Source organism: Psittacula echo, assembly GCF_963264785.1.
Source record: "Psittacula echo genome assembly, chromosome: 7".
Classification (NCBI taxonomy): Eukaryota; Metazoa; Chordata; class Aves; order Psittaciformes; family Psittacidae; genus Psittacula; species Psittacula echo.
Window position 1 is genome coordinate 7728115 of NC_137740.1, and position 22322 is coordinate 7750436.

Sequence of the window (22322 nt, forward strand, 5' to 3'; positions counted from 1 at the left end):
AGCTGGGTGCATTATTCTGAATAGCTCCCACAAAACTACAGCCAGAGGTGCACCACCTGGCTTAAAAGCATTAACATCCTATGGGATTAATATTAGCATGTGTCCTTTTAAACTGGGTGTGAAGTTTTATATTGCGTTGCAAGGGCTTTAGAGAAGATGCTTTCTGTTCATATGTAATCTACAGTGCAATGTGATAGTAGCAAACTAGTAACTACATGAGCTAAATGAAAGATGGTCTTATATATGCACTGTTAGATCCAGTGTAAATAAATAATCACATCTTAGAATATTCCAGAAAACTCCTGAATTTTATGGTTACGGTATACTCCTTAAACAGTAATCAAGAACTCACCAACTGTTATTCTCTACTGTTGTGAGAGTTGTAACATTCTCTGCTGCTTTGTTTTCCTTGAATGTTTCATTTGTTGCTGAATGTATGCTTGTTCAGGAATCCCTATGAAGTCAGTACTTTTTATAAGTAATGGAATTATGAAACCCTTCACAGAATCATTCTATGAATGTTGCCCTTGACTTCTCTGGCCAGATTGAATTCTGTCAGGGCTTTGGCTTTCCTAACCTGATCACTGACTGCTTGGACAATTTCTTTGTATTCATCCCAAGCTACGGGTCCTTGCTTCCACCCTCTTTAGGCTTCCTTTTTGTGCTGGAGTTTGTTCATGAGCTCCTTGTTCACCCACAAAGGCCTCCTCACATTTTTGCCTAAGCTCTTCTTTGTTGGGACGCATCACTCCTGAGCTTGGAGGAGGTGATCCTTGAGTCTTAGCAGCTTTCATGGGCCCCTCTTACCTTTTCACAAGCATGATATTTGTTCTTGGAATGTGAACACAAACTATAAGCTGATACAAAGTAAACAGAGATGTCCATGATAAAAACCAACAACCCTGTACTCCACTTCCTAAAATACTTATCTCCTGCTTCAAATTTGGTGAGATCCCATCTGTGAGCAGAAGCAGCAACTTCTTCCTCTTTGTTGCTGTTTTATGCTTTATATCAATAATGGTGATGCTGTAAATTCATTTTTCTGTGTACTCTCGGTTGCATTTGCAGGCTACTTATATTTACATGAAAGCTGCTTATCTCAGTATGTTTGGACCAGATGACTGCAGCCCTTTTGGAGACAGCGAAGTTGAATTATTTAGGTAAAATTTGCTAACTCCCAGTTACGAAAGTTTCCTATCCCTTCATGTCACATCGTTGGAGCAAGAGAGGCAAGATTATTCATTGTGTAGTCTGGAAGATCTGCCAAATAGCATTGGATTGTTAAGAAATTGCAACATTAAACATTCCCTGAGACTGAAGTGAACCCTGAGCTTTCTCCTCTCCTGGAAATGCTTTAGTGATAGAAATCAGGTCTGTCAGCCATACAGTGGCTGCTGCTGTTGCAAGTAATATTCACATTCCTTCTCAGTTGTTTCCTTTAATCAAAATTACATGTAAGATATGAAAGCTTTCAATGGATTATGCTACAAGTTGTGTGCCTTCTTAATGGAGACAGCAGTAGAACTTGATTCTTGGGGTTTTGAGTCTGAAAAGAATATGAAGTAGTTAAATGTGCAAGTGAACATAAGCATTATTAACACAGTGAGTTAATCTGATTGTAATTTAAGATCAAAATTGCCTAGATCTTGCTGGGGCAAAGAAAATTGATTATTTGGGGGTTTGTAATTTTTCTATAAAATATAAATATTACCTTTTTTTTGTGCTGGCAATGATATTTCTTTCAGGTTTTCCATATATATTTGTTACAGGCAGATTTCATTGGATTCTGGAACCATTACAAAGTGAATAGGTGTGATATTTGGGAGTATGAGAAGAACATTGACAAAAGCTTGTCTCTTCCTTAGTCTGTGGGGAGAGATGGGCCCTTTATTAGTTAGGTGGACCATCTAATTTATTCTTTGGATGGGGAAGAGTTCCTCTTCCTCCTGCTTGATTAAAGTGGAAGCCTGGAGATATTTGTGCCCTGCATAAAGACAGCTTTTGTGAATATGTATTGCTCAGCTTCCCCAGAGGTAGCAGTACTTCAGTCTGCAGGAGCTTTTTTAATGTCTTTTGATTGGACTTTTTTATTTAAGTTTGAATATTTTTTTCCCAAAGGTTCTCAGGAAAAATTCCTTACATTTTCCTTTGAACTTTCAGGATTGTTCCCAGTTTGAAACTGAAAATTGCAGGGAAATCTCTGCCTACAGAAAAGTTTGCAATTCGGAAAGCTCGACGATATCTTTCTCCAAACCCCATTCCTCTGCCTGTTCCACCTTTGGTAAGTTAGAACTGTATCCCCCACCCCAGCCTTATTAACATCTTTTTAATTTATGGAAATAAACCCAAGATAATTAGAATAGTATCTTTCCATGTTTCTAAGGTAAAACCTCTGCAGGAGACTGGAATGTTCCCAAAGCAAAGCCAAATGAATGCAAGGAATGCTGTAAAACTGGGGCATGCACCAGCCACAGGGAACTAAGCCAGTTGTTTGTGACACGTAAATGTGTTGCATGTGTAACTCATTATTCCAGCCATAGACTAGCATGCTCCTAGCAGCTTTCTTTTGATTCCCTTTTGAGGAACTTTGCCCTGGGTCTCTTCTGTCACGTGTCATTTACTGAGGCTGCTAAAAGAAGAATTTAAGGTACAAGTTACAGGGGGAGGAGGGGGGAATCAAGGAAACAATGCACAAATTGGGCACTGCATATAAGCATCTATTTAATGTGCCCCTGAATGTTTGCAGTTTGGTGCTTTGCAGAGCAGCTCACGGGTGCCAGGATGAAACAACCAGATCCTTTAGCCACTTCAACAGTATGCAATGGTTTTCTGCCTTTCTTCTTTCCCTGTTTTTTGTCTATAATGCTGGCCACATACCTGTGACCAGATGTGAACAGCTGCATTAAGGCACCCATTGCTTCACTTAATAATGACTTTAAAAATCTGCCTGCAAAGAACATGTAAAAGAACATAAAAGGGGGTTTGCCAAGTGCAGTGGTGTTAACATTGCAGTGCTTTGAGCTGTTGTGTTTGAGAAACAGATGGGTGATTAGTAAATACTCCTTAAGAAAACGCTTGAACAAGAAGAGTCTCTTGGAGACATCAGTGAGTAGTCATTTCTCAGCCCACCAGCTGGGAATGTGACAGGGTGCTGCTTGAAGAAATAGAGTTGTTACTGCATAGTGTGGGTATTCACTAGGGGCCACTTCTCACTCAGTCTTGAGACTGCAAGGAGAGAAATAATTACGTTACCTTGATTTGCCTTTCAGGTTTCAGAGATTGCAGAGTCAAAAGCGTACACACCAGCGGTTTGGCTGGGCTATTCCAATGGGATTTTAGCAGAGCAGGTGCCTGTACTAAGCTCTCTTTGGAGCAGCTGGGCACTGCGTCCTTTGCTTCTGCTGCAGTTGCATTTCTGAGGCAGCAGATGCCGCAGCTGAACAGTTAAACGCACTCTGAAGATGTGGCATTGGGTGCGGAATCTAATCTCTAGCGTTTTTCTTTTCCCTGGGAAAGGACTCGCTGAGAGGAGCAAGTCCTCAAGCAAGTCTTAGCGCAGAGATTTAGCCTACAGTAAATGTAGTTTGAATACTTCCATTTCAAACCCATGTTAACAAGTCTGCACTAGGTAAAGTAGGTTCAGCACAGGTTTTCCAATGGATAGAGACCAGATGGTGAAAGCAACAGTGATGGGGTTAACATGCTGTTTCGTTCTATTCTAGTCTGTCAGCTTTTGCTACTGTAGTTCCAGAACTCAGTTATTCTGTGCCGAAATTTTATTGGAAAGCTTTAAATTTATCAAATACAGATGAGGTAGTATAAATAAATAGAATAAATAACTTGTCCTGAGGACCAGTTTGTTTCCATCTTTAACTCTGTGATTGCTAGTGGCAATGAGCACATTTGGACTGGTGATGTAATCTAGGAGAGAACCCCAGTAACAAATAGGAATTAAACCTCTTTGTTAAAACCTAAGTTTTTAATACCGTTTACTGTAAGAACAGGTGAATAAGAAAGGAGTTACTTTCTGTGAGAACATCAAACAAATCTGAGGAATTTAAAGGATTTACAGTTCAGCTCTAAAATTCTGTTGGTTTCTTTGGAGCTCGGCTTAAAGGTTAGGGGGTTTGGTTTTCTTTTTGTTCTGTTTTGCTTTGTTATCCTGAGGTTTCAGGTATTTTCTATGGAAGCAATACATTGTAGTTAGTTATTACTGCTCTGGTTAGGATGGAACTGAAAACCAAGAGGAGACCTTTATCAAGGGACAGTTAGCTGTGTGCCATGAATGTTTTAAGTCTGTCTTGTTGGTACTTGTCTTCATTTATAAGTGACATTGTATTTGTAGTCTGTTCAAGCAATCCTATTTGCATTGTGTGTAGGAAATTGTTCTGCAGTTGTCTACCAGGGCTAATTTGTTCTGAAATCCAATGTAAAAAGTTTTCAATTGCAATGAAAATGTGTTATGACAAACTAACCCTTTATTTAAGGAATCTGTAGCTTTTTCTTCATACAGGGATAAACTAAAGTATTTGATAGCTGCATTTATCCAGTACTGTAACTAATGATGCTGTCATTTCTCTCTGTCCCTAGGAAATGATGTATATCTGGAATGGCTATGCTGTAATTGGAAAATGTCCCAACTTAACAGAAGGCATGTTAGGGACTTTAATTGAAGCAGAAGAAGCATTGGCAAGAAGTTCAGGTAATCAGTGGTAGGGTTTAAGCAGGTATTTCAGAGTGCAATAGCTAAAGATATTATCTGTAAATAGAAACACCCTCATTAGTAGTTAATTTGATCACAGGAGGAACACAGATAATGAAACCATAAACTGTTTATGCAGATAGTAATAATTTTCCTTTTTAATGCAGCAATAACTTACAATAGTAGCAAGTGATTTTTCCCTCCACAGATGTGCATTAGGAATAGTTTGACATGTGTAATAGGACTGTTTATTTTGCTAGATCAAAACAGCGTATGTGTTGACGTGATTACAATCATGAAGCTTTGTTATCCTTAGATACTATATTATTATTATTATACAGTTATTAAGAATAAATAGGAGATCAGTTGATCTTCTGTTTTAAAAGTGCTGTTGATTTATGATGTGACCTTGGGCTGAGTGTGTTTGTATATCAACAGTATGCTATAGAAACCTGGCACGTCAGGGTTGAGCTTCCTTTGCGCTGTGAATGAGTGTAAGATGGTATTGAACTGAAACAGGCTCTGCTACCACATTTTCTGTCAGTCTGTTAATGAGGCTTCCATGAGAAAGTTGAATTGATGCTTATTTCTTGCCAGTCTTTCCCAGCTCCTGTGGGAAAGCAAGCAGCCTGCACAGCTTTCCTCACAAAGTTTTCCCTTACTAAATGTTTGATCTTATTATTCTATACTACCTTCCTGCAAAAGGATCAAGCCCCCTGTTGCCAAAGGAGTATGGGCTAAATCACTGCACTGCAGTCCTCTTCTAGGACCTTTATCTTCCTGTGCCCATTGCGTTACACAGTGTTTTAAAGAGTTGCTTGAAAGACCAGCTAGAGCTATCTCCTTGTTAATTAATTGAAGAAGGGAAGAGTATTTTCAGTGGAGGTGACATCTCAGAAGAAGGCTTTTTGATCCTTTCACCTTCTTTGTCACCCGCTTTTTTTACAGTATTTTGAGTAAGTGAATTATTTCTCTGTTCCCTTTTTTGCCTGGTTGGTAAATTGTGGATAAGGCTGGCTTTTTGCAGGGATTTGTAGAAGCTGATTCATGTTTATGAAACTCTGTGTCGTCAAAGTGGGATAGTTTTTAAACGTGCCAACAATTTAAAGTATTACCTGTTCCAAATTGTGACTTGCTGTTTCCTTGAGCTTTCTTGACAGTGTTTGGGGCTAAACTATTGCATTTTCAAGTACTTTCAAGTATTATGAATCTGAGGATGTGCTCCTAGCAGTGTTGTATCATATAAGATGTAAAGGAAGCCTGTTAATGGAATTAATGTCCAGAAATACAATTATGCACATCAGATTTGCGTCTAGGATAGGTCCCTAAGTGTTTTCTTAAACAATCCAGGGCAGTTTATGTTGTAAGTAAAATAAACGCATGCATGTGAATCTGTTCTTGGGACAGATATCCAGAAGCGACAACTGATCTGCTTGTATTTTATTCTTATGAAATAACTCTTCTGTGGCCCTGAGTCTCTCACTGTGCACATAATTAGTATATCAGCTTTTGCCCTCTTCCTTGTTCCTTCTGAGTTAGTTTGCTGCATAGTCTTTGGGCATCTTCCCTTGGATTTGCTTTGGTGACATATGTATGTAGAGGCCTCTGTGGGACTTGGCAACAGAAGTGACTCCAATTGTGTGACCAAGGCCTCCAACTGCTTAGTCTAAAGGAAAACAGCTGCTTCATGCAGTGTGTGTCGGCATTTAATCAGCTGCAGGGTAATAGAGAAAGAACCAGGTAGGGTTTAAAGTAGTGAAAACAGGATGACGTTCACTTGCACGAGATGCAGTATCGCACATTTTGCAGAAATTCTTTTCAGTGTGTGTTTCATGAATTGGAAATGAACAAGCAAGCTGGAGATTTTGCTTGTAAGCTTTACAGCTGCCTGTGTGGAATAGCTACAGAAAAGCCAGATGTGTTCTTTGAAAAGTACTATGCAAGAGTTTTCTGATGGAGAAAAGGCGTTGATAGTAATGACTTTGAACTAGGCACTGGTAAGGCTGGTAAGAATGGCACTCTGCTTAGAAGTATAAACTCAAAGAGGTGAATATTTCTGTTTAGCCATAAAAGGCAGAGAATTGATAAAACGTTTCCATATGAATAAGCCATGTGACTAGAAGTCAAGGAGAGAGAAGAGCCATAGATACTGAAGGGCAATAGAGGCATCAAGTTAAGAGGTTATAAATTGGACCTCAATATTTACAAAATGGACACCTTAAATTAGTTTTTAGGTGTGAGAACAATAAGGTTGTGGAAGAAGAGTGGGATTCAGTGGGATTAGGGAGGGGAAAAACAGCCCAAGAATTTTTAGACAAAGTTTGATCTATGTATGAAAAGCTTGATGCATGCTTGTGTCTGCATTAAATGAACTAAATTGACCAGTCAGTTCTTTCTGTCCCATGTTCCAGTAAATGGATTGTGCTCACACCTACCTATGTAAAAGCTTCTATACAGGTGGGAAAGTCTTTGCTGCTCTAGAGTTTTCTAAAATGTACCATTTACTTCATGTTGCAGCTACAGAATTATTGGCAGATGACCAGTGTGTGATAAAACTGTTAAAGGGCTTATGCTTCAAGCATTTGGGCAAGATCTTGGAAGCAGAAGACCATTTTAATTACATCTATTTAAAGTAAGTTCTCATACCTGGCATATGGGAGGGCTCTTGAATTTCTCAGTAACTATTCATTTCAAATAAGAGGAGATGCAACTGTGAGATAACTAGAAAAGGACTGCAGTATCTTTCCTATTTATTTTAGTTGTTTGGATATCAAGGAATCACAATTTTAATTGCCAGGGGTTTCAGCCAAGTATGGAAGAAGGATTGCAGATCTACTCTCTTTACTGAGGTATTTTCTCCTCTGTTGGAAGACTATAGGTGCATTAAATATTTGAGATAACACTTCCCTTTTTTACCCCCTTCCCCTTAGTAGTCATGAAGAAGCTGTATCCAAAAAGCCAAATGAAGTCTGCAAAGACAGGTGGCAGCATGATTATACTTGAAACAACTATACATCAATAGCATCTCTTTTTGTCAGTTCACATGGGCATTGTCATCCTTTCTGATACTTCCCTGATAATGAAGGCAATATTTTGTGATCCTGAGAAATAACGTGCTATGTAGGATGGTTATGCAAAATACACATTTAATTACCTGGAAGCTAGCTCTTTGTAGAAAACATGGCAAGTGTTGTAATAGAGATTGATTGCTCTTTCTGATCTTAGCTAATCTGTATGTATTGGTGTTTGGAGCTGTTAAATGAGGGAAGCAATTTATCATTTCCAAATCATGAGGCTATTTCTTTTACAATGCAGTGAGAAGAAGATAAAATATGACCATTATCTAATTCCAAATGCCTTGCTGGAGCTGGCAATACTGTATCTAGACCAGGATAGAAGAGAAGAAGCGATAAAACTACTGGAAAGAGCAAAGTAAGCACGTGAAAAGCCTGTGCAAATGTCTGATGGGTCAGTATGGTATTTTACTGGTTAGTGGGAAGGAGAAACATTTCGTTAGTATCATGTAAACCCATTGTTTCATTTTTCAATGGAAGCCTTAGGTTTGCTTTGGACCTTTCTAGTGGTAGGCATTGTCTGATCACTCAGTCTGTGACTTACTTGTCCATTTTGATAAGAGTAAAAAAACTTGTAAAGATGCTACTAGGAACGTCAAAGGCTTCCCTAAGAAATAATCCATGTGTAACAAAATGTAATCATCCTTGTAGTCTATTTATTTATTTGTAAAAGATGTATTAAATTACATCAAAGCTCTGTGTTACGGCTAAAACAGCATTACTCAAATTGATGGCTGGCATTGCTGTTTTCTTTCCTTGATGAAATGCATTCAAGATAATGCTTCCGGTTGCATTTAGTATCTTTGTATTCTTTCATCTGCATCTGAAAGGCAACTGAAACACCTGCTTTCCTGGTTTGTGTGACTGGTTTTTCTATCAGAGTGGGTTTATCAGGAGTGGTTGGACTGGATCATGTATGTTCCTTATTAGAAACTTAACAAAATGTGGGGTTTGCCCTTTCTGAGCCTCTGCTTCTCAGAGGGAAAGAGGAAGAAGAGGAGGGAATCCAAACCAAACAAACCCTCTTCAATCATCCTGCACCAGGGCAGTTCACCTCTGCCTGGAGCCTGAATGAGTCCAGATGTCTGCATCTTCCCAAGTGCAGAGTCACACCAGTCACTGCCGCAGGTGTGAGCAGCTACAAAACCGATGTCTGGCCCCACGTTTCAGAGAGGGCACATTGAGTTTTTGTGTTGAGCTGTTGTCCAAGTCAATCCACTGTGCAAAACAGAGTGGGGAAATCTGCCTACCAAAGACAATGCCAAAAGCCTGTCAACACAGAAATTAAAATCCTACAATTCTTAATCTCCCATGCTTGTGAGCCTGCTTCTCTGTAGACTCCTGGAAGATATTAAGAAGAGCAAAAACTGCGTTAGCAAAACGCAATGGAAACTGTTTCAGTTGGTTTCACATTCCTCAAAGCCTGCGTCTCCTCCTGTCCTCGCTTCTGTGTTTGAATCTCTCTTAAGAAGAGATCTAGAAACTAATGATGCAGAGCTTCTCATTCCATCTGGTACTTGTGTCGCTTGCTGCTCATCCATTGCACTTCTCCCCTGACAGCTCTGTGTGGCTCAAGCCACAGGCCCCTCAAGGGGAAGGTGTTTGGCTTAAAGAAAGCACCAGTAGACAACAGCTCTTAAGCATTTGTTACCCAGCATATGGAAAGCAAACACTCAGACTCACTGTGCTCGAAGAACTCCTGGAAACTGGAATGATCTGCAGAAAAAGAAGTAAACCAAACCACCACGGACACCATCCCTGTTTCAGTCAGAAACAACAGTGCAGTCCTCACATCTCCACCTGTACCTGTTAACACTGCGTCGAAATGCTGAGGTTTTAGGAGCTTTCAGCTACAAATGCTCAGTGTCTTGGAAGCCACTAGAGGGAGAACGCGTTGTCTGTGGTGGGTTTCAGGGCTGCAGAATTAGGTTTGCCATTGGCAGGAGTGCAGGCGAGCCCTTGGCTTGTGCATGACGCTTGATTTGCTTGACCTAAATCCACATTCTGCTGCTGGCTCGAATGTTTCAGCTCTGGGAGAAGGAGTGGAATGAGATGATAAACAGTTTTGGCTTGGTCGTGCATGGCAATATTTCTGTTGGTATAAATGCAAGCTACAAGCAAGAATATCAGCCTGCTGGTGAGAAATACAGTATCTGAGTGACAAATTCTGCTTGATTTAAAGAAAAAACTCCAGAGGGTTTCTGTCAGCATGCAGCAGAGCCCAGTCACCTCCTTCTGTCAGTCAGCCTCTTGGGTGTTGCATACATGAAATTATAAGCTGGTGTAGGATGGGTGTTGGAATTCCTTGTTTTCAAAGAGACTGCTGTAGTGACAGATACCGTGCTTCCATGCTTGATTTGAATTACAAATTCTAAACTGAAATGCTTTGAAGGTATGCAGACTGTCAATACTTCATGTGATGTCTCTGGGAAGATGACAAATACCTTCTGAAAGAAAATTAGCATGATCTAATCCTCTTTGGTATTTGGATTCTGTATCCATCCTGCAGGAGCTGACATGTTAATTCCTATTAAGTAGGATCTGCACTTTCTATGTGGTCCTAGGGGCAAGTTTTCTTTCTTTATATAAGCTTTTCCATGAAAATGCAGAGTCTTTTAATGCTTCTGTAACTCTTTAGATCATGACATAGCTACTGGAGGCTGTGGGCAGGTGACAGTGCTGAGTCAGCCACTAGATGTCTGTGGGCCAAGTCCTGCCAGTCTTTCCCTGGGCTGGTGAATTGCTCCTCAGAAGCTGATGCAGCGTGTTGTGTGTGCCCACTTTCTCTTTCCAAGCTTCTAGGGCAGCAAATTGTCTGGCCTTATTTCCTGCACACATCATTGATAACCATAGGGTGGATGGAGGTGGGATTTTTCCCCTGTTCTGGTTGAGGACAGCTTCTTCCTCTCCTTCTTTCTATTCCCCCGACTTCCCTTCTCTATTCCCTTGCAATGTGTGTGCTGAATTAAGATGAATCTTATTAATATGATCTTTAAAACCCTGAAAATGTTTGTATTTAAATTTGTCAGTTATACTGGGGGGGGAGAGGGGGGAGAAATCTAATTTCTGAATGTAAACTAAGTGGATGTTACAGATATTTACTAAGGACTCAGTATTTTGATTGAGTGGACCAGATTCAATTTCTTATTAAGCTATATTTCTCTGGTAATTGCCAGACAGTGGAACTACAAATAAAGAACAAAGAGCTGCATTGTTTGGCTAGGAACACATGCCTTGTATTTTAGAGTAGGCAACAAAGGAGCTTGTGAAGAACAGCTTTTCTGCTGTCTGCACTTGCTTTGCTTAGAACAATAATAGAAAGATAACTTGAAAATGTTTTAAAAATATATATTCATGAGAGTGGATCTGCTTTTGTTTTAGACAAAACTACAAGAATTACTCCATGGAAACAAGAACACACTTCAGGATTCAAGCTGCCCTGCACCAAGCCAAATCCGCCCCGGAAAATGGAACACGCTCAGGAGCCTCGGCAGTGTCGTAACTTTTCCTTCTTTGATGTCCTGTTTGTTGCAAACTTTGGTGCAGAAAATTCCTGACACTTTAGAATAATTCTTTCCTTCTCTTTCAAGTCAGTGAGAAACCAAATCATTGAAAATCTTCAAGGTGATGCATAGAACATTAATGTAGTGTAATGACATGGCAAAAAACCTTCCCAAACCAACCATAACCCTGAAAAAGAGTGGTTTTCCAACAGTGGCTTTTTGAATACTTACATCTGTGTAATTCATTTTTCAGTCCTGTGTGCCTTTTTCTTGCATTCACAGCATTTACTAAGCAAGCTACCGTGTAAAGGGGAACGATTGGTCAAAAGCAACCAACCAAATGTTAAAATTCCCTGATTTGATCTGTTATCTATAAAGGTTGGTTTGAATTCACACTGCTCACAGTTGAGAAGGAAGCATCACGTTTTCCAAGTACCTGCTGAGTTGAAACAGTATAAGAAAATCTCCATGCACAAGAAACACAGCTCTGAATCCAGAGCATTTCTACTTGTGCATGGAAAGCTTCTCTTTACCAGCTTTCAGCAGTCACATTTTTGCTTCTGTAGGAAACTTGCTAGTGAAACAATGGTCTCCATTTTGCAAGCGTCTTGACTTCCCCTTTAATTTGGTTTTCATGTCAAGTCTGCTTCTTGTGGCGGCTGAATGATTTACTGAGGATCTGGGGGGGAAGGTGATGGCAGCGTAAAACTGCATCACTTCTTTGACAAGGTAAAAAATGGGAGGTCCTCAGGAAGCTGTTTTCTCAGCAGAAAGGACATGATGTGAGGTTTATATCAAGTTTAAAGCACAAGTCTTTGAAGGTCTTTTAGGAAATGGCGACGTTGCACTGGCTGTACAGCAACAGGAGTTACCGTGACAGCCAATTCCTTCTGAAAACAATTGTTCTGAGGTTTGCCCAACTTGAGCTGTCCGTGCTTAAAGAGGTTGCATGGCCTTGTTTCCTGTGGTAAGAAGCTGGGGTTGGAGCAGGCTCCCTTGGCACAGTGCTCTGCTTTTCTCAAAGGAGAGCCCTTTACCTCTTTGCTCTTTATTGGTCTTTTGGGGGAATTGCTGTGTGAGGGGCTTTGGGAATAGAGCAGTGAGCTGGGTCTGCTTCCCAGTGCTGACTGCTGGACAACTGCTGCTTTTCTGCTAAACTGGTGAAGTCAGATGTAATAGGTAACGTTTGACTCATATTTACTGTTCTTCAGGCTAGCTCCATGTTTGTATGCTTGCGGGTTTTGGGGGCTCACTTCTACCTCCCTTTTGAAAGAGCTTCTTCCCCATGACCCATTCTGATATGTGGAGATGGGAGGTCTTCTGACAGCCCTTTTTCTCCAATGGAGATGTTTGTCAGGAAGATTCCTGTCTATGTACCTCACAGTGAAAATTCTTTCTAAAGTGATTGTCCCCAGCAGAAAATTGACAGTTTATAGCTCTGCTTTTACCTCCTCTGGGGAAATGATATTGTTTTATAGTTGCAAATTAATATGCAAGGAGAGAGAACCACCTATTCCTCAGCATGGAGAACTTGCATTATCTTAAAAATAGACACCCTTTATAAAAGTCTTCCCAAGCTAAAAATCGTAGACGAAGAATGCATTTTTTAAAGTGACTTTCTCAGAGAAATTCAGTTCAGATAAATTTCTCAATGCAGATAAAACTCAGTATAAAGTGACGCTATTTACATACTGCACATCCACACTCGAGTGTAAAAATCCAGGCATTCTTTGTATAGAATAAAGAAGATTCTTGTTCTATTTCATGCATATAACGCCTCTTCTTCCAGTTGTGTCCCTTTCAACTGTTTGGGCAGTCTTAGCATCTTTTAAGCAAGCAATGCCATAAAAATCAGCATAAATTGTGCTTTGCAGAAAGTGAACAGTCCCTCTGACTGTCGATTCATCTCTCAAGGCCACTGAAACGCTCTTTGAAATGTCACCCACAACCGAGTTTCGCCTGCTGTTAGATATGCTGCACAAAGGACGTACTGTGCAATGTGCAGTCAACTTCCCTGGTGCTTTGCAGCAATGAAGATACTAAGACTTCCGTGGTCATCTCTGGTCAAGCACAAACACCGGTCATATCCTGGACCTGATCTCCAGCTTCAGCTGAGGACTCTGTAATCAGCCATGATCCAGTAGTCAGTTGTGCTTTCGCTCTTTTGAGTTCCCAAACAATAGGAAATAGTCACCTTCCTCATGCAACAGCAAAGATTTATGGACTGTACTATTCTGAAGTCATGAATGGAAAATGCTAAAGGATGAATGAGAGGACTGGTACATTGTTGCTGCATGTGTTTTTCAATGTTACATTTTGAATTGCCCACCATTACTCTTTGTTCATCAGCGTACTCCTTCATATTGATGCTCTTCCATGGCAGGGATCAAAACCTCAGTGGTGTCAGTCTGGGCTTGTTTTTCTATACTGGGCTTGCTTTTCCATAGCTTCTCCTGAAGCTTCAGCATTCTGCCTGAAGCAGCTCTCCAGAATGGTAAATGGCTTCATCAGGCTGAGTCCCAACACAGTCAATTAGGGGAAGCCCTATCAGTGCATGTTCTCCAACAGCTTGAGCATTTCAGTATGTTCACCTACCCAGAAGACAGCAGATACTCCCATTGAATCACAAGTCAAAGACTTTCAGCATGGCCTAAGATACAGGAAATTAAGTACTGCTTCAGATGGGTATAGTCAACACCTCATGTGCAGAAGGAGCACTTCCTTCTGCTTTCAAACATTGAATTGTCTGATTAATGCTAAAGAAACTCACTGTGTGTTTGAAGCATTGGCCAATGATTGCTGGTATCAACCCTTCTCAGTCCTCAGCAAAGCCAGAGAAGTTAACCAAAGGCAAGCTACTAACTCATACAGCAGAAAATAGGTGTCTGCACTTGGTAGGACCTTTACTGTAAAACTTATAAACTGTAATTCTTTATGCCTGTTTCCTGTATGTCTGCAGTAACTGCCATCGTGCCCCATGTGATAATCACATCATCTGGAAGTGGTAATGGCCAGGAAGGGAAAAGCACTAAAATGAGCATCACTTTTATCATCAGATCTGATACATGGAATCCATGTATGTATGGTGTCTCATTAAACTGGAGGGAGGAGATGAGTTGGAAATCCAGTGGCTTATGCTGAGGTCTAACAAGGTGTAATTACATGAACACCTAGCTCCTGTAAATAACACCAGATAAGATGTTTGGGTGAAGAACAGTGGGCTGAAGCTGAACCTGATCACAGGTCTTGATGATCAGAAGAGATTTTAATGAAGTCACAAACATAATGGACACAAGTAAGTGGGAAACATGCACTTCTGATTGCTCAACTAAACCAGCGGCACAGGAGCATGCTTTGGTTTGTTACTGATAGGCAGTTCTATTGCGATCTGCAATTAATGCATTGTCATGGATGGTTAGTCTAAAGACTGTCCTGTTCTGACAGTGCCTCAGGTTGTTTACACTGCAGTGAGACAGCATGCAAAACTTGGCTTAGGAAGCTTTGCCTTTTATAAAATACAGTAGCACTGAACAGGATCATATCAATCATTTCCTCCCATTTCACACTGGTTCGGGCATTAACTTCTATATCGAGTGCCTTAGTATTTCCAGTTGATCTGTGGCCTGTGTCCAAGACTGCTGGGGTGACAGCTTTGACAGCTTGCATGTCTCCAGCCCATCAGAAGCATCAGGTCATGCTCCTCTGTGTGAAACAAGGTTTTCCTAGAGGTCAGCCCCAGAATGCAAAAACACTCCCAGGAGTTTAAACACAACACCCTCAGCTTTCAGTTCCACCTGCGAAATGCATTTCTTTGTCTTCTCAAGCACAAGAACACAGCAGCAAAGCCAACATATATGAAATGACCAAAACAATGCGTTCCACGTGGTTCCTCCTTTGGGAGGAAGACGAGAAGATAAAGAGGTGAGTCATGCTGTTTACTGCTGTGCAGGAAAATGGTTAATGGTTGGAAACGTCACTGCCGAAGGAGACTGGAAAACCAGAACAGCCTGGAAACGAACTTGCTGCTTTTCTCATTATGTTCTCCAAATACCTTTTTGTGACGGATCCTATGCAAAGCTTGTATTGGCAAGTATTTTAATGGAATGATTCATCATCATAGAGTATTATTTGCAGATGCTATCTAGGCTTGCTTTGGGTGTCTGAAAACAAGTACAAATACTTCATTTCCAAAACATGCCCAGTCAATGCCTGTCTCCAGGATTTATGAACAGCAAGGGAGCTAATAAATACCTGCATTGCACTGTGGTAAAATTCTGCATGGTGTTTGCTCCAAATTCAGCAATGTTTTTGTAGAGCTGGGCTGTGTTCCAGTATTTTGGGGTGGGTTTTTAATCTCTGGACCTACTTTTATTGCTGGCTAAACACAGGCAAAATGTTGATTCGGAATTGTGCATTGCATGGAATTCTGCTTGCTTTACCTCTTCTTGACTGTTTTACAGAAAGAATACAAACCAGCAGTAACACGCACCCCATGGGCTGTTTTGTATCGTAAAATTAAGCAAAGTTTCTCTCATGTTAGTTAGGTAAAGGTCTGGCTGAAAAGCAATGTAGCAATGTGGCGAGATCAGTAGAAGCTGTGATATCCTGGACAGTTTTCATCTCTCACTATTCCTTTCACCCTGCAGCACACAGGGCATGGAGGTAAGGAACAACTTCCTCAGCACTGGAGCTGTGTTGGATGCTTGCAAAGCTGGAGCCACGGGGGCCATGCTTGTTGTTGGTAGTGTCACAGATGCAGTTCCAGGATGAGCTGGTGTTTTGTTTGTGACTGTGGTGCTTTTCTGGGTGTTTTGGTAAAGGTGGTGGTGTGAGATGGCTGAAGACTGCCTCTGCCTCTGCTATCCATAGGTGCAGATAGGAACTTCATCTGCAGCGGTTGGCAGAGTTCAGTAGATCATCCTAGGGAGGTGGAGCAATGTTAACTCCAGAAGATACGGGTCATGTTCAAGGTCATCTTCACTTGGGTACAGTCCCCAGTGCTGCTGTCATCACTATCAAGGTCACAGAGCCTCTGGTGGGCAGCTGCAAGGTTTTTTTAGAAGCAGGCAGCAGGGCCGGTTAGGTTTGGTATGTCACAGTATCACAGAATTCCAGGTTGGATGGAGCCCTCGAGGATCAGCGGGTCCAACCCTTCTTGGCCAACCAGTCTCAACAAGATGGTCCAGCCCCCTCTCCAGCTGAGTCTTTAAAGTATCCAATGCTGGGGAATCCACCACTTCCCTGGGGAGATCACTCCAATGGCTGATTGTTGTCATTGTGAGAAACTTGTTTTGGCTTTCTTGTGGCTGTAGATTGCAGGATCTGGGTCAGGTTTCCCAGGTTCTGTGATGCTGGGCTCATCACTGATGCAAGTAATTCTTTGTATTACTAAGGAACAGTAGCAGTCTTACACACACGTGTCTATTGACAGCAAGTGACCTGTCACACACACACATATATAGAAGTACATACACACAAAAAGCCTATGGATGTCTACTCACCCACACCAATAACAGCCTCCGTAGCCAGAGCTTTTCGATGAGTTACCAGACCTGTTTGAACCATTAAATTCAGCACTTTAAAGAAAAAAAGTGAGATGTGTTTCTTAAAATAAGCCAAAGCTTTGACACCTTTTCAGCTGCTGGCTGAGGGAACTGCAGGGAGCTGGAGGGCCTTCACAGCTGGTTTGTGCTGTGGGATCCTAAAGGAAACAGTGTGCAGGATATAGCCTTCTGCAAGGTGAAATCCCAAAACAGGCAATGTAGCAGAGCCCTTCAGCAAGGTCAGCTCACCAAAAAGCAGGCTGAGGCTGGAGAACTCAGGGAGCAATGGGCAGTTTTTACTCCGGAGTAGCCAGGCTGTGTCTGAGGCAGGGTGCCTGGGATGGCTCCATCCTGCTGAGGGAGCACAGGTTTGGATTGATTCATTTTTTCCCCCCTTTCGTTTTTGCCTTGTCTGTCTCCCTCAGTCTGCTCACTCAGTGTGAATTCCTGATTAGGCAGGCAGCTGCCCCTCATGTGGCAGAAGGGTAGGGAAAAGATGCTAAAAAGATGGAAGTTTGGCTGTCCTTCAGCAGTGAGAACCATGGCAGAAGTGCCGCTAGGCAGCAAAAGCAGGGCCTGTTCCTCCAGGAAGGATACAGCCAGGGTGTGTGTAATATTGCAGTGAATTGGAGATGTACTGTTGTGTGCAGAGTTGTTGAAATGCCTTATTTGAAACAAAGACAAGTGTTTTATAGGGGTCTGGTGCTGCAAAGAATAAGTTTATTGAAGTTACTGCTACTCCTGGTGTTTGTAGTGGGGCTGGATCCCTCTTGCTGAGTTAAGGGCTGTGCTGTTATAAACATGTACAGGCATTTTCACAAAGCCTTTTTTCATTCTAGATTCCTCTCTGCACCTTTTACTTAGCAAAAGTGTCAATGCAGAGTGGATGTTGTAATAAATCAGTTGCATGCAACTGAAGTTATTTCTTCTGCTTAAATCAAAAAGCTCCTTTTGCGCAGTATGTTTTTAGACCTTTCTGTTTATCAAAAGGAATTAACTTTGCATTTTGTACCAGGAATCCTAAAGCCCCTAACTCTTATTGAGAACAGGTTTAAGTGCAAGATAATCTGCAAGGGGTGGTTAGCATAAATTACATTCTTCAAAGTTAAATGCTATATAAAAGGAAAAGTTAATCCTTGAAGCTAGTTTTTCTTCTGAGTATTAAGGCAAGAAGGGTTCTTCTGAACAGATTTGAACTCATGTTTTCTATAGGTTTACCAACTAGTATGTATGTTCTTAATGAAAACATGGTGTCTGTAATAAACTGCATCTGTAATCAACTAGCATCCCCTTCGTTTCTAAGTCCGTTTTAATCCAGGATTTAACTGAGGAGAGGCTGTGCATGTTTGCTTCAGCCATCTCGTTACTGATTTAACTGGCAGTCTGACTCAGAAGAATGTTCATCTTTACCACGGTTGCACAAGGACAGGAAATGTCAAAGTCTTGAAGCTGTAGCAACTTCAGTTCAGGTATTTCATAATCCCTCAGCCTAGGAACATTTGCTTCTACCGCTGCAATGCCAGGCCTGTCAGCCTTCCAAACACAGCATTGCTTTCAGCCCTGGGAAGCTGCACAACAGCAGGGACTTTTAAAACCTGCAGTGGTTCAAGCACTTCTACACCACAGCTCCGCACAAAGAAATTCTCTGGGCTTTTCTTCTTGTGTACATACAGATTTGATGATTCCCTCCCAGATTTACATAGTGAACTGGCAACAAGCAATAAGGATTATCAGCCTTAGATGTAGAATGATTGAGGTGGTAATTCCAGGAGCCTGCGAGAATTTCTAAGCATAAAGGTCTTTATAAAATTGCATATTCGTTACTTGTTATTGCATCTCTCCTGCCTCAAATTGTGGGAACTCTGTTTCCCTCTGTTGTATGAGACAAAATCCATTTCCTATTCAGGCAAGGACAATTGTAACCTAACAGTTTCTCTGCTGTGCAAGCATCTCAGGTGTTGGTGATGCCCTTGGTCCCTACCTGCTGGTTTTGTGGCAGCTTTTGCCTTTAAATGGCAGAGCAGGTTGCTATGGGAGGCTGCAGCGTCTGGCAATGACTAGGGAGGGGTGCGTGGACTTTCACACTCCATCTCTCCTGTGTCCTTGCCTGAAGTGGCAGAGGACTGACCCCATTGCTGGGTCTGGGCCGGGGTTGTTTTGCCAGTTACAGGTCTAAAGCACAAACAGTGTTGTTGCACCCTTTTCATCGTCCTGCACAGCCCTTATACTTTAAAGCACCTTCTTTTGATGACTTCTGATGCACCTACAACCTTGGTTACTTACAGTAGCTGCAAGGGGTTTTTTTTTTTCTTGTTTTCTTCAAATTGTTGTGCAGATCCTTTACTGTGGGCCTGCCCACCCTGGCACACACAGCCCTGACTTAAGAAGGGCTATGGCTGAACAGGCCCAGATGGGTCAGAGCCAGCTCCTTCCACTGACTGAGCTGCGGTAGGCTTTGGTTCAGAGACAGCAGTGCTGTAAATGGCCTGTCTAATGTGTTTGAAGTGTAAGTAATTTATTAGACACCTCTGAGCCAACAGGCAAATATTATCTTCATCTTACAGATGGCAGAATTAGTTAATACACAAGATCTGTTTTCACAACTGGACCTAAAATTCAGGTTACATGTTATTTTTGCATTACGTTCAGATCGATTGCACTTTTTTTGTGTTAGAAACCATCCAGAAGAGCATTCACCTAAAAACTTGAAAAAATCAATTTGATTTATTTGTTATATTTACACATTTGCTTTAAGCTCAAATTTGAACCTTTTGGAATGTTTTTGTGTAATCACCTCGAGTTTTGGCCCTTCACCGCTTTTTGCTATTTAACAAGTATCTTAATAGTAATTTTTCCCTTAGCCCAGTGAGTAGAACAGTGTTAAAAGTCCAACTTTACAAAGTGCCTAGAAAAGCATTCAGCTCAGTAACGGGTCACTTCATATTTCTTCCCAATCTTTCTTAACCAAGTCTTACAATAAATAAAGACTAATACCAACATGCCAAGGCTGTTTTTTCAAGTTGTTCATTTGCCAGGTTTGACAAGAGAAAGAAATGAATACTTTATGTGGACATTATTTTACCAAAAAGAAACTGAACCCCCAAAAACAGACAAAAAGGAGGACACAAAGGAACACACATGGAATGATGAAAAGGAACAATGGTATTGCACAACTTCAGATCTCTCTTCCCAGGTTTTGATCCATGTAGTTAGGTACATACAGATCCGGAAAAAAAACTTGTGTCCAGATACATGTGTAGCAATGTGAGTGAATCTAGAACTGTAGACTGCTTTCAGTTCCTTCTGCCTGCTACTTGGAGTTCTTTGCTAAGAGCAGGTTGCTGCAGGAGTAATAAATAAACCAACATGTTGACTTTGCATGGTGCTGACCAACCCTTCAAAAGTCATCCACAACGTGCACAATTCTTCTATGTTGAAAATACACTAAGTCTTCAAAGGATTTGAGCCTTTAAACACAACTTGTTTGTCATATATAGCTTGAGTATTTGATTTGTTGTGGTTAACTTGAGATTGCTTTTCATTTGGCAAGACCAGGACTTCTCAATGCATCAGCATTGTGGTGAATGTGTAAGAGTCACAGTAAAGTACGTTAAGGGGGGAAATAAAAGCAAAAACCCAAACCATGCTAAGTGGAGAAAAACTCTTTACAGCAACAATCTTTGCTAGACCATCTCTTAGCAAGCACATACTGTTTGCTACAGAAATTAGCTAACGGTGTTATTGTGGTCATAGCAGCACTGGCTTCCCCCTCAACTGCTCGTAGACAGTCTGTGTTCATAGAAACTGTGCATGTACATGCAGAACAAACTATATTTTTCTCATATCTGATTTCATACCTGTTTGGTGGATTGATATGTCAGCCAGCAGGGCTCAACAGATACATTTAATACAGGAGACTGAGATACAGTATGTTTATTCTTAACTTCTGATAACCTAAGAACTACAAGAACGAGAGATGCAGTATCCATTTGCTAGAATCCAAGACAACCATTTTTAGGAAGAAAAAAAGTAGAGTAAGTGATCACTGCTAACACTACATTAGTTCCAATTTTATTTCTCTTTTTCTCTCAGTCATGGTAACTATTTATTGCCCACCTGGCCCACTTTTAATCCGAGCAAGTTAAAGGTGACATTAGACTTTAACGCCTGTTGTTTCATCAGAACCGAAGCAAGTGATAAAAACCATGAAACCATAATTTCACTGTAGGACTTGTTTCATATCTTCACATTCCACCTCGCTTGTAGAAAAGGGATAATGCATCTCAGTTTGCTTACAAGCTAGGAGATCACTTTGAAGTCTGCATATTCCTAACTGCAAACAAAATATAGCACTTTTAACAGGTTATAAATAAACTGGTTTTCAAGCATAGAGCCAGCCCAACAATAACAATACACTATTAAAAAGACCTAAGGCAATGAATTCCATCTCCAATGGAGGGAAAAAAAAGGGAGGGAAAAAGAAAAAGAACTGTGCAAACAAGCTTAAACCTATTTCTTTGTGCCAGTGTTATAAAATGTAGATTTCAATAAAGCCTTGACCCAAATGCCAGGACTTGTGAAAAGAATCAGAACAAAACTGGTTACTTTATTTAGGAGAAAAATACTCTTATCTCGCTGCTAATAAAATTGGATACACGGAGTTTAAACATTTACAGTTGCTGTAACACTTTACACAATTCCTATATATGGGTGTAAGAACAAACATTAAAAGACAATGGTGGGTCAAGGCTTTACATTAAAAATAACAACCTACTTCTCTATCGTCTCTAAAATACTATGGTTTTTTCCAATATTTGCAGCCATTCAGGAATATTTTTTATTTCTTTATTAGGAAATGTATACTTTGTGCATGATCTTAATTCCTAATTCCTGGCTCTTTGGGCTGAATGACAAAAGGATCAAACCCCTTAAAGTGGATGGTCTCCTTGAAGGTTCAGTGGAGAAACCCTGGCTCAGTTAGTCTCGTATGATGAAAGCAGTGCTGCATCCACTGGCTCCATGCAGGATGGACAGGTAAAGGATCTCATCAACCAGTCATCTATACAGTCCAGGTGATAAATGTGCATGCACGGCAGAAATCGGATAGGGTCCCCATAAACAAAGTCCATCATACAAATGACACATCTGGGGGGAAAGAAAAATCATAACAATATTTAAACTGCTGTTACCACACTGGAAATGAACAGTAGTGTAATATTTACTCCTAGATATGTTTGAGTCAAACAGACCTTCAGGAGGAGTTCTTAGCTCTTGTCAGTGCTGGCCCCACCAAGCACTAGAGGGTTTTTTGGCATTCACTTGAGTATATGTGCCCCTGGTTACAATGCTAGTGCGGGCAAGAAGCCTTCTATAGGCATGGGGGGGCAGCTCAGAAGAGTGCATAAGATCAGAAATGGTAAAAGGGAGCCACAGAGGTGAGGAAGTAACATAAAATTATTATAAAGAGGGGGAAAAAAAAACCTACAGGGGCACGAATTAC

At 41.0% G+C, this 22322-nt stretch overlaps 2 protein-coding genes across 2 annotated transcripts in view; one reads left to right on the top strand and one right to left on the bottom strand.

Moving 5' to 3' along the window:
• The window catches only part of TTC39A (tetratricopeptide repeat domain 39A), a gene marked incomplete at its 3' end in the record, with an annotated part of 33569 nt that extends 22291 nt beyond the window's left edge, over positions 1–11278 (top strand). Inside the window, exons 12-17 of the mRNA XM_080622603.1 lie at positions 1069–1160; positions 2161–2281; positions 4591–4702; positions 7220–7334; positions 8018–8134; positions 11158–11278. Coding sequence (XP_080478729.1) covers positions 1069–1160; positions 2161–2281; positions 4591–4702; positions 7220–7334; positions 8018–8134; positions 11158–11278 — 678 coding nt within the window. The remainder of the gene's footprint in view (positions 1–1068; positions 1161–2160; positions 2282–4590; positions 4703–7219; positions 7335–8017; positions 8135–11157) is intronic.
• An 8550-nt stretch (positions 11279–19828) lies between these two features.
• Positions 19829–22322, bottom strand: part of RNF11 (ring finger protein 11) — a 33957-nt gene continuing 31463 nt past the window's right edge. The window contains exon 3 of the mRNA XM_080622604.1: positions 19829–21967. Coding sequence (XP_080478730.1) covers positions 21796–21967 — 172 coding nt within the window. The 3' untranslated portion in view covers positions 19829–21795. The remainder of the gene's footprint in view (positions 21968–22322) is intronic.